The sequence below is a fragment of the Canis aureus genome, chromosome 38, assembly GCF_053574225.1.
Source record: "Canis aureus isolate CA01 chromosome 38, VMU_Caureus_v.1.0, whole genome shotgun sequence".
NCBI lineage: Eukaryota > Metazoa > Chordata > Mammalia > Carnivora > Canidae > Canis > Canis aureus.
Window position 1 is genome coordinate 1192802 of NC_135648.1, and position 11756 is coordinate 1204557.

Below are 11756 nucleotides of genomic sequence, written 5' to 3' on the forward strand. Positions count from 1 at the left end.
GGCAAGTTTACCAAGGCCTGAGCTAGGCCAGGGTCACGCCGCTAGATGGTCAACCGTTGGGTGGCTGGAGACGCCAGGAGTCAGGAGGTGCAGGTGCCGCCCTCGCCCCTGCCCCCGCCCCTCACGGGCTGCTTGAGGTTGGGAAAGTGGCTTGACCCGCGCGCTCGGCTCTCCGTGTGCTCCACGAGAAGGGGGATGTGGCCGTGGGCACGGCGTCCTGCTGGACCGACCGCCGTGCTGTGAGGATCCCAGCTTCTCCCTGCAGGCCTCTGCGAGCGTCCTGGGGGTTCTCACCGGAAATGGCCACCGTCGCGGCCACTCCTCGGAGCCCTTCCAGGGGTCCTGGTCGCTCTGTGGGATCTGCCCTGGAAAATTTCAGCCTCACCTACGGAAATCTGTAAATTTCCTGAGAGGGGGAGCCAAAAAAAAAAAAAAAGAAAGAAAAGAAAGTACAAAGGGAGAGAAGGTAGGGAGTTGTCAACTAGTGCATTTTTGTCCTAACTGACCTGGAGGCTGGGCCTTTCCCTAAAATAACTCGAGCACTTAGTCTTCTTTATAGAGACCCAGGAGCCACCCTGGCGCTCCCTAAATCAGTCACTGGCCCGCGGCTGACACCTGAAGGGGAGGCGGGCGTGGGGCGGGGTCACCGCCCACTTGACGACTCTCAAGTGGAGGCGGGCGACGCAATCCCAGCTGCGGGGACACCGCTGACCAGCGGGGCCTCTCCCCCCAAGGCTTGCCGTCTCCTCCTGGAGTTAGCTTGAGGGCCAAGGGAGAGACACCTATGAAAGAACTTTGCAGACTTCAGAGTCCTGCGTCGCTGTGAGGTGTTTCGCTGCTCACTGGTTATGAGCGTGGGGTGTCTGGCCCTGGGCCCGAACCCCGTGGACTTCTCCGTCTGGGAGCAGACCACCTGCACGGACTCTCTAGGCCCCACTGCGATCAGCAGTCAGTCAACAGATGCTGTTCTCCAGGCGCCGTGCTGGAGGTTCACACGGCCGAGGGGCCCTGAGACACCCGTATGCTCACCTGGCCTGATTCTCTTCGTCCCGTTTCATCTGACAGAAACACGTTCATTAGCTGGCTGTTAAGGTTGGCTCTGTCCTGAGGGGAAGCTCGGCCTCTTTATCTGTTGTTCTAAACCGGCATCTGGTTGTATTGTTCCACGCGGCCATCTGGACCGAGCCTCCGAGCAGCCCTTTGGCACTGGTGGCAGATGCCATTATTCCTTCACCGAACTCATCTAGATTGTGTCAGTGCCTTTTTGCAGCCAAAATATGACCCCTCTCTCTTGCTGTCGGGAAGCTCTTACTTGGCTTCTGGACTCGCCACCCAAACGGATTCTTTGTGCTCAAGTGTTGCTTCCAGCTAAGCTCCCGGGCGGAGCAGAGAGGATTGAGAGATTGCGAGCTCAGTAGATGGTCCAGTGCCCATTCGCTGGTTCTATCAAAAATGCGTATTAAGGCCCAGGTATGGGGTAGGCACAGGTGAGCCAAGGACCCTTTCTGCGCTCTCCGTTGGGACATCCTTTAGGTCCCCACCCGAGACAGATCTTCAGAAATCGGACCTCTACGAAGTTGCAGCTCGAATCCCACGCATGTTGAGTAGCAGTAGTGGACTTTGCTAGAGAGAGGTAGTGGGCGGAGGTCTCTGTCCCCAGCCCCGCAAGCTCTTGAGACATCTAGGGGAAGAAGCCATAACGCACCTCTGGATGGTGGCGGGATTGCGGGCCTCTCCTAGATGGTGTGGCAGTTTTTGCACTGACACCATTTGCTTCTCCACAGACACACCGACGGCGAAGATCAGGCCAGACCCCCCACATCCCCGCGAGGGCCAGAAGCTGTTGCTACACTGTGAGGGTCGTGGCAATCCCGTGTAAGAAAACCTGCCTCCTGGCCCTGACACTCCTCCTTACCTTAGACCGTGGTCCTCCCTCAGAGCCTCCTTCTCTGCTCCCTACCGTCAGCCTCTCACTTTCCCCGACCCTGTTGGGCACCATCCGTCCCCCGACTGTTTCTCCTGCAAAGCAGCAGAAGGGGGACCCTCCCTGGCTGCCCCTGAGGTCCCCGTAGGAACCATCGACTCCTAATCAGACACAAGTTAGGAAATGGCCTTCATCCTCAAGTTGAACCCCAAGAGCTCACCCCCCAAGCAGCTCGTGCGGTGCCCCTGTACTCCTTGAGCCTGCATTGAACCATCCTTGACTTCCTGCGCCCAGTTGTTTCTTGTCTCTCTTCAGTCCCCTGGCCGGCTCTCTCCCAAACACGTGTGGTTTCTCTACCTCCACAGCCCCCAGCAGTACCTGTGGGAGAAGGAGGGCAGCGTGCCCCCACTAAAGATGACCCAGGAGAGCGCCCTGATCTTCCCCTTCCTCAACAAGAGCGACAGCGGGACCTACGGCTGCACGGCCACCAGCAACATGGGCAGCTACAAGGCTTACTACACGCTCAACGTGAACGGTGAGCCCCCCAGCCCTCCGCGTCCCCCTCGCCCTCTCTGGCCATCCCACGCTCTGTGTCTCCATCTCCTGAGAGCACCGCTGGCTGTGCCTGGGGGACAAGTGAGGGGACGAGAGCCCACCACGGGAGGGCCTGGGCCTTGGGCTCTAGGTCCACTCTGGAATGTGTGATGTGGAAAACATCAGCAGAGTGGCAGGCTGTCATCGGCCTTTGCTTGGCTCTGGTGGTCCCTTGACGCCGTCCTCCCGCCCCCGCACTCACCAGGCGGCAAGAACTCCAGCCGTTTGGAGAGGCTCCAGAGTCTTTCCAGGGCAGGTGCGGGGTTCTCCCTTTCCAGTGGGCTGTCTCAGGGCGGCTTCTCCCGTGAACACCACGGGACACGTGCTGCCGCCGTCACCTCCTGTCTGCAGAGCTTGGGCACAGTGCGGTGGTCCAGGGAGAACTCAGAGATACGTTCATACTATGCTGAGACACACTCAGGGCATTTCCTCTGACCCCATATCTTCTGGAGACCCTAGTGACGCTTCTTCCCTGAAGTTCTTCCCAACGGTGTGGTTGCAACACCCAGACTCAGGAGCAGAGACAGGCTGGCCCAGAGGTCCCTCTGTTGGAGAGTTTGCAGAATTTTTGAGGATCCCAGTGGCCGTGGGGTCCTTCCAGAAAACCTTACAAGCTCAGATTAAGAAAAATGCATTGTCGGGGGGAACAGCAGCAGCTCCCATATTGTAAATGTCCATTAGATCGGTGAGCTGATGGCACTCAGGCCTCCCGTGGGTGAGAGACCTGAGACCTCAGGACCAGGGTGTTTGTGCAGACGGGGTGATTCTGACTCCGGGGACAGGCCTCAGCTTGTGAGAGCTGCCTCAGCACCACCAGCAGAGCTCTTGCAAGGTGCCGGCAGCAACGGCAACGCACTGAGCTCCAGTGTCAGCCGGCTGGTCTCCCGCTGGCCCGCCTCCCCGTGCCCCAGGCCTGTCTGACCGCATCTCCTTCCAGTGCTGACACCCGGTGGTAGGAGGAGGTCGTGCACCTCCTTCCAGGAGTCTGCTAAGCAGTCCTGATCCCACCCGCCTGGAAGGAATAAAAACGGAGTTCCAACAGAGAAGGACCCCAGAGGTCATTGGGGCCACGGGAAGCCGCGTTCTTCTAAGGCATTTCCGTTTGCAGAGCCCCTGGAACAATTATCCTGGATGAATTTTTTTTTTTTTTTAATGTGGACTGTGTGTCACCTACAGCCTGGGAGAAGGACAGGGGTGACCTCCCCCTGCTTCTTTCCATGTGACACCCTCACAGCCACCCCATCGTATCACGGCGCCCCCAGGCTCACCCTCTCCCTCCCGCCCAAGCGGAGCATAAAAAAACCAGAACATAAATGTTTTCTTTTCAAATTAGGCGTAGACAGGCAAGGAACCAAAAAGCTGGCCCAGTCAAGCTTGAGGAGACATAAGGTAGGAACGACAGAATATATAAGGAGTCGGTGAGGCATCAGGACTCGAGCTGAGTCTGTGGGAAAACAGTAGTGCTCCCGTGGGTGGGAGAGTCACGGCTCCGGCTAATGTGATTTTGGACACATCGGGACCGTGTCCTGGGCCTGGGCACTGTCTCCTCGGACATTTGGGACTCCGACGAGGCTGGTGCTGTCCTTAGCGCGCCTGGCCCGGCGTGCGCTCTGAGCATCCAGCCCCCATAGGTGCCGCCGTGGGGGGCGGGTTCTCTCATCCGATGTCTCCGCTTCCTCCGGGAGGAAGCACAGAGTGGGTAGGAGGGGGGCGGAGGCACCCCCATGGAGGGCGTCTCTGCGTTGCCCACAAACCTCTGGATGGTGGGGCTTACGTGAAGCTGGAGCCCAGGCCTCCCGGAGGACGCATCCCGGAGGACTGAGATTTAGTTGGAACCCCAAACTCCTCCGCCAAGAAGCAGCAAGGCTCTTTACCCGGCGTCCACAGTGCACGACCTTCTGTGAGGTGCCGTCCGGGTTCCCGATTCTTGGCTTCATCGGGGTTTCACTGCCCCCCCATCTGGTCTCGGGGAGACACGGAATAGGTTGGGGCGCCCCCCACCCCGGAGAGGCCAGCTCTGAATGGCAAATGGGCCTGGGGAGCCGGAAGGAGTAGTCTGCAAGCCCTGAAAGTACAAGGACGGGAGGCGACGTGGGTGTCAGAGGGATGAACTTTGACCCAAGCTTCACTGCCGCGGGCACAGGTTAAAGGGCCCAGTGTAGGCAGATTGTCCCTTTTCTTCACGGCTACGTGGTTTTGTTTCCAATGATGACTCTTGCAGACACCGGCCCTCCGCCTGCCGGCCCTCCCCGTGTCCCCCGGCCCCGTGGTCCCTGCCAGGCCGGAGGCGCCCTAAGACAGGGCGGCCCAGGTCTGACTGTGCCCCCTCCCTGCAGACCCCAGCCCGGTGCCCTCGTCCTCCAGCACCTACCACGCCATCATCGGCGGGATCGTGGCGTTCATCGTCTTCCTGCTGCTCATCCTGCTCATCTTCCTCGGCCACTACTTGATCCGGCACAAAGGTCAGAGGCCGCGGGGAGCCCGGAGCCCGGGTTGGCCCTTGGGTGTGGGGGAGGCAGCGGGAGCCAGCACAGCGCGAAGGCCCCCCCAGGCCGCCCTGCGCCCCATCGCTGGCGATCACCCCTCTGCCTCCGGGGGCTCCTGCCTTAGGTGGCGACCTACCCCAAGGCCACTTGGTCCCACCACTTCCTGCCCCGCTTCCTTTCTCATCTCTTTGTCCTTTGATCCCCTGCCTGGCCCCTTGTCCCCACCAGCCCTCTCCTCTCCTGCATGCCGCCTGCCCGCTCTCCTCACAGACGCTCTCGCCCGGGTCTCAGCGGCCCGCTCAGGGGCTGACCTGCAGCTTCCCCGTGCCCATCTAGGGTGTGTGTGCGCGGGCACGCACATACTCACATGTACATGTATGCTCATAGGGAGGCACACATGTACACACACAGGCACATGCATATACTCCCAGCCCGGTGCCCTCGTGCCCCCGCACGTACTACGCCGTCATTGGCAGGATCATGGGTTCATTGTCTTCCTGTATACACACATACACACATGCGCACACAGACACATACACGCCTCTGGGCACATGTACTCCTCGTGTGTGCACATACGCAGATGCACACACATACACAGGTGCACATACATGCTTATACACCCAGGTGCAGACATGCACACAGGTGCACACACATGCCCGTGAGCACACACGTGCGTGTATGTACTCACGTGTACACATATACACAGGTACGTCTACACATACGTGACACGCACACGTGCATGTACGCACATGCAGAACACAGGTGCACCTATACTCATATGTACACGTGTGTATACACATGCACAGATGCACACATACACAGATTTTTTTTCCCTGTTTCATACCTGGGAGTCTAATTAAGGGCAGCAGTCATTCATTCATCCATGAGGTGTGCCAGGTGATGGATGCTGGCCCCAAGATGCAGATTGGGTCCGTGGGGGGAGGGCGGGAGCAGGTGTGGTGGGCGGGGCGGGGCCTTCCGAGGGGCGGGGCCTCCGAGGGGCAGCCCCCAGAGGGCGGGGTCTTCGGGGGCGGGGCCTCTCAGGGGCGGGGCCTCCCAGGGGTGGGGTTCCGAGGGGCCGTGCTTCCGATGGGCCGGGTCTTTGGGGGGCGGGGCCTCCGAGGGGCAGGGTCTTCGGAGGGGCGGGGCCTCCGAGGGGCGGGGTCTTCTGAGGGGCGGGGCCTCGGAGGCGTGTAGACCTCCCAGGGGTTGGGTTCCGAGGGGCGGTGCTCCTGATGGGCGGGGCCTCCCGGTGGGCGGGGCCTCCTGGGGGCGGGGCCTCCTGGGGGCGGGGCCTCCCGGTGGGCGGGGCCTCCGAGGGGCGGGCCGTGACAGGAGGTGCTTGTGCATCCCCAGGAACCTACCTGACACACGAGGCCAAAGGCTCCGACGACGCCCCAGACGCAGACACGGCCATCATCAATGCAGAAGGCGGGCAGTCGGGCGGGGACGACAAGAAGGAATATTTCATCTAGAGGCGCCCAGCCACCTGCCACGTCCCCCAGGGGCCCGCGGGCACTGCTGGGGCCATCACCAACCTGGACTTGTACAGAGCGACCCCTGGGCCGCCCCTCCCGCTTGCTCCCCAGCCCCCCCGACCCCCCTGTACAGAATGTCTGCTTTGGGTGCGGTTTTGTACTCGGTTTGGAATGGGGAGGGAGGAGGGCGGGAGGGAGGGAGGGTTGCCCTCAGCCCTTTCCGTGGCTTCTCTGCGTTTGGGTTATTATTATTTTTATAACAATCCCAAATCAAATCCGTCTCCAGGCTGGAGGGGCAGGGGCCCTGGGAGAGGAAAGCAAAAACCCCTGGAGCGTTAGGAGGAGAGCCAGGGCAGAGGGGTGAGGTCGGGAGCCGGGCCGGCGTGGGCCCCCCAGCCTCGACCACAGAGCGGCTTCCTGGCCTTCTGGGGGAATGTGGGGGAACGGGGCGGTCGTGAGCAGAGGCTGGAGGGGGCGTCCCCTCTGCTAGCCCCCCACCTGGAGCTATGCGCCGCCCTGTCCCCCCTCTTCTGCCACCTGCGGGGCCCGGAGGCCGCGCCACCTGCAGCTGGAGGGCAGCCATGCAGGGGCCCAGGGCTTCCACCCCGGGAGGACGCAGGCCCCTGAGCAGGGTCGCCCTGCTGGGGAAGGCTGGGGGGCTTGGAACGTGGCCGTGACCCCCGCGCCCCACAGCGGAGGAAGCCAGGCCCTGGGCGGGGAGCAGAGTCAGGCAGCCCCTCTGAGCTCCAGCTCCAGCGGCCCTGGCTCCCACCAGCCCCACCGTCGCACGGCATCCCCTCGTCCCGTCTCGTGCTGCCCGTGCCCCGACCCCGTCCCGACCCCGTCCCGACCCCTCAGCAGCCAGGCAGACATAACAACAAAAATACTAAACGGAGCTTCACTGCGCTGAGCTGTTTCCTGCCCAAACGAGGGGAGTAATGTGAACCGTGTGAGTGCGTGGGTACCGTGTCCGTGCTGGTGTCTGTGTGTATGTGCACGTGTGTGTGCGACCAGAGGGAGGGCCTGGGCCTGCGGGGGGCGGGGGGATGTAAGGGCACAGGAGGGCTTGGGGCGTGGGGTCCCGGCCCGGCTGCCTACCTCCCCTGCGCCGTGGCTCCCGCCCGCCCGTCGTGCAAGAGACAGTCCCCAGACGTGTTTTGCTCAGCTGACCACCTTGTCTCTCCCGAAAACACAGAGCATCCGCCCCTGCCTCGATTTCTCTGCTCAGAGCCACAGAGTCAGTGCTGCAATGTTTGCTATGCACCCCTCAGGCCTGTCCCTGGCGCTGACCCTGGGAGGGCCGCGTCCCTGCCTTCCCCATAGTGCGCGCCCTGGGCGGCAGAGCTGGGTGCTCCCTGGATGGCAGGGTTAGGCACCCTGGGCGGCAGGGCTGGGCGCTCCGTGAACAGCAGGGCTTGGGTGCACCGTGGGCGGCAGGGCTGGGTGCTCCCTGGATGGCAGGGCTTGGGCGCACCCTGGACAGCAGGGCTTGGGTGCACCTTGGGCAGCAGGGCTGCACACCCTGGATGGCAGGGCTGGGTGCCCCCTGGACGGCCGGCGGGGCTTGGGTGCACCCTGGGCGGCAGGGCGGGGCGCGGGGCGGGGAGCCACACCTCAGTCTGTCCCACCTCCGTCCCTGCCTATGATTTTGTCTTCCTTCGTTGCCGTGGAGACAAGGTTGTCCCCCCTCCCAGGGCCGCTCACCCCCCAGCACGTCCTCCCCGCCCGCCCACCGCCCCTCAGTTCAGGTAACACCCTCACGGGTCTCCAGGCCGCTGCGGAGGGCCCTTGGGCGCCCCAGGCCCCCCCACCTCAGCCCAGCCCCCCCACAGCAGTAAGGCAGCAAGGGCCCCCGGCCTGGCGGCTCCCCGTCTCCCAGCACCCGCTTTTGGGAAAACGACCTTTCCTCTCTGAGCTGAACCACTCTGTCCATATTACACAGAAGCCATATTTGTACGGGGGCGGGGGTGGGGCGTTGTGCTGTGTGCGTCTGTCTGTGGGGGGAGCAGGGAGGGGGTCGTGTATCTTTATAATCTTTCTAACTCTCCTGTGCTAATCTCAGAGGGGCCACCCTCAATATATCTGGATTATCCGTGTCGTCCGGCTGCCTCCTTCTTGCTGCTCTTGCCCCCGTGGGCCGTGTGCGTGTCTCGCCCCCGCCTGGCATCCGCGCACCTGCTGCGCACCTTGCCACCCCCTCTCCCAAGGGCATCTCTGTTGGGAAACCACAGAACCCCCCCCCACGCTCGGGGAGAGAAGGGGGTCACCCCCTACGGCCGGGTCCTCACTTTTCCCAGCGTGTTCAGGGTGGGGGGCACCTGCCCGCGCCCCGCTGCCCTGTGCCGGCTGAGCCCGGGTAGGTGGAGGTAGAGGCAGAGACACGGCCGACCCCGCTGCAGGGCAGCCCCCCGCCCCCCCAGAGCCACTGTGTCGCTCGCTCGCTCACGTTGAACCGACCCTGGAGCTGGACTCTGGATGATGGGTGCTGCGCCTCGTGTGTCTGTGCGTCCCGGCCTGTGCACCCCTGCATAAGGGCGGGACAGTGTCTTGGTGAACCGAGTGGACAACGCCCCATGCCTCGTGGGCATGAAGCCGTGTCCCCTCACCCACTCTTCCCAAAGCCCCGGGGGTCTCCCCACCTCTGGGAGTAACAGCAGACATCACGGAGAAGCAGAGAGACCGGGAGGGAGGGCAAGGGGCCCCAGAAGAGCAGAGGCGTTGGCCCGGGGCCCGCGCAGCCAGAGGGCCCCGGCCCCGAAGGAGGCGGCGTGGCTGAGATTCCAGGCGGGCGGAGAGCCCCATGGCCTTTCTGTCTCCCAACGGACACGCGAGCGCGCTGTACCCCGCAGGCCGCCGGCCCATGTCAAAGTGTGTTGTCCCATGGTCCCCCTGAGCCTGCTTCACGCAGGCCCCGTGCTGTGCGCGGTCGGGAAAATGCTCGCCCTGCGCCCCTGGGCGGCTAGACGGGCGCCCGATGGCTCCCGGGGGAGCTTCATTATGCAGCCTCCGCGGCTGCCCCCAGCACCCCCCGCCCGGACACCCGCCCACCCCTGGCCCTGGGGGGTGTGCACACGACGCACAGCCACACACAGGGCCGGCCTCAGGCCCGCTCGCACCCGCTCCCGCAGACAGGTCGCCCTGGAGCTCCCTCTCCTTGGATCCGGTTCAAGGGGATGGAGACTCTGTGAGAGTCCGGCGGCCCCTTCCCTCCGCCTTCCCAGCACCGCGCTTATCTCTGTCTCACAAGTCACCCCCGACCTCCCTTCCTTCCTCCTGCTTGAAGATTCCGTCCTTGCTGGAAACCCCCAGGCCCCGGGGCCTCCCTTTCCACCTTCGGGGAAAACAGCCGCTCTCGCTGGCCGCCTTCTTCCTTTCCCGAGGGCAGGTCCCCCCAGGAATCCGTCGCAAACAGGAAGCGTGGGGCTGGTGCCCCATCGTGGGCCCGAGGCGTGGGCAGGCCATGGGCGTGGGGCGAAGGCTTCCTGAATGCCCGGCTCCCCCCGCCGGTCCCAGGGCCCTGCCCAGAACTGGTGGCCTTCATTAGCCCCCGGCACTTATCTCGGAGCCGCAGCCACCGGCAGGACGCTCGCAGCCCCAGGCCTGCCCTGAGCTCCCGGGCCATGGGGAACTGTCTGCAGCAGCAGGTAGGTGCGGGGCCGCGCCCCCCCTTCCGTCTGCCCCTGGGCCTCCGCACCGCCGTGCCTCTCCCCTTCTCTCTGGTGCCTTGGGTCCCGGTCATGGTCCTCGCACTGCCACGCAGGCCCCTGGCGCCCACGTCCCGAGCCTGTCCTGCAATCAGAGTCTGGTCCAGCCCCGTCCCCGCTCTTCCCGCTCAGGCTCCCAGGGCCCCTGGCGGTGCTGCCCCGCGGTCCCTGCCGCGCCCACTCCTCCGGGCCAGCCTCCCCTCCTCCCCAGGGGCTCTTCAGTGGGGTAAGCGGGTGACCTGACTGTCCCCTCTGGGGCTGTCCTCCAGGCGGCGGATGAGGCCTCTACGGACCTCATCTTCAAGGACGACTTTTGGGATGAGTTTAATGAGTCCTACGAGCTGAAGTACAACTACAGCGACATGGACGCCGCTGCCCCCTGCCGCTCCTGTGGCCTCCTGGACGCCTCCTCGCTGCCCTTCTTCATCGTCGCCAGCGCCCTGGGCATCCTCGCCGGGGGAGTGGTCCTCTTCGCGCTCCTCAGGCCTCTCTTCCACTGGCAGGTCTGTCCCGACCGGCCCGTCCTGGTGCAGCTGGCCGTGGGCAGCACTCTCTTCAGTGTGGTGGTGCCCATCCTGGCGCCGGGCCTGAACACCGTCCAGAGCGCAGCCCTGTGCCACCTGGCCCACCTGGTCTGGTACAGCTCGGCCTTGGCCCAGGCTCTGCTGATAGGGTGCCACGCCTGCCTGGGCCCCAAGTTGTGTGCCGGCCGGGTCCCACACCTCACCCTGAGGCTCAGTGTGGGCCTCTGGGCCGTGGCTGTCCTCCTGGGGTTGCCGGTCACCCTAGCCAGTGACACTTCCCGCGGATTCTGCTCCGTGTCCTTCAGCAAGGGCTACCGGTCTCTGCAGATCTTGCACGTTCTGGCCTGTTTTGCCTTCTTCACCGTGTTGCCACTAGGTTTGTTAGGAGCCAAGGTGCTGACGAAGACGTTGGGCAGGTGGCCCTGTCCCTGGGTTAATGTCCTGTGGGCCTGGTTTGTTTTCTGGTGGCCTCACGGGGTGACTCAGGGGTTGGACTTTCTGGTGAGGTCCAAGACCTTGGTACTGTCCACATGCCTGGCCCAACAGGCCCTGGACCTGCTGCAGCACCTGGCGGAAGCCCTGGCCATCCTGCACTGTGTGGCCACACCCCTGCTCCTGGCCCTGTTCTACCACCAGGCCGCTCGCACAGCCCTGCCCTCCCTGCCTCTCCCGGTAAGACAGCCGTCTCCTCTGCACACCCAGGGAGGCAAGTCCTAGCTCTCTCCCCACCTGTCAACCTGCATTAAAGTCTACGCTGCTTTTATGAAGCTGGTGGTTTCTTATTTTATCCGGGGACGTAGGGGAGAGGAAGGAGAATGGAGAGAGAGAGAGACATTTCAGGCCAGACGTCCCTGCCGGCATCTGTTCCTCTAGCTGGCCTGGGGAGGGAGCGGACGATGGACAAACTTGCTCAGGGCGCAGATGTTCTCTAGAGGGAGGGGTCCCTGCCATCTCCAAGGGGAAGCGCAGGGCCAGCAGGGTATAAGGGGAGTAGCTACACCTGAAAAACTGGAAGAGATGAAGAAGGAAGACTATCTGCTCCAGAA

General features: G+C 63.3%; 2 protein-coding genes across 3 annotated transcripts in view; both read left to right on the forward strand.

Annotated features, from left to right (window-relative positions):
* CADM3 (cell adhesion molecule 3) overlaps window positions 1-8580 on the forward strand; it is a 32202-nt gene extending 23622 nt beyond the window's left edge. For both annotated transcript variants that reach the window (XM_077886917.1, XM_077886916.1), the window contains 4 exons: window positions 1785-1875; window positions 2290-2459; window positions 4855-4980; window positions 6361-8580. In XM_077886917.1, coding sequence (XP_077743043.1) covers window positions 1785-1875; window positions 2290-2459; window positions 4855-4980; window positions 6361-6479 — 506 coding nt within the window. In that variant the 3' untranslated portion in view covers window positions 6480-8580. The remainder of the gene's footprint in view (window positions 1-1784; window positions 1876-2289; window positions 2460-4854; window positions 4981-6360) is intronic.
* A 150-nt stretch (window positions 8581-8730) lies between these two features.
* On the forward strand, window positions 8731-11477 carry ACKR1 (atypical chemokine receptor 1 (Duffy blood group)). The gene is made up of 2 exons (XM_077886918.1): window positions 8731-10126; window positions 10456-11477. Exons 1-2 carry the CDS (start codon window positions 10103-10105, stop codon window positions 11425-11427), a joined length of 996 nt encoding a protein of 331 aa, XP_077743044.1. The 5' UTR covers window positions 8731-10102; the 3' UTR covers window positions 11428-11477.
* The last annotated feature ends 279 nt before the right edge of the window (window positions 11478-11756 follow it).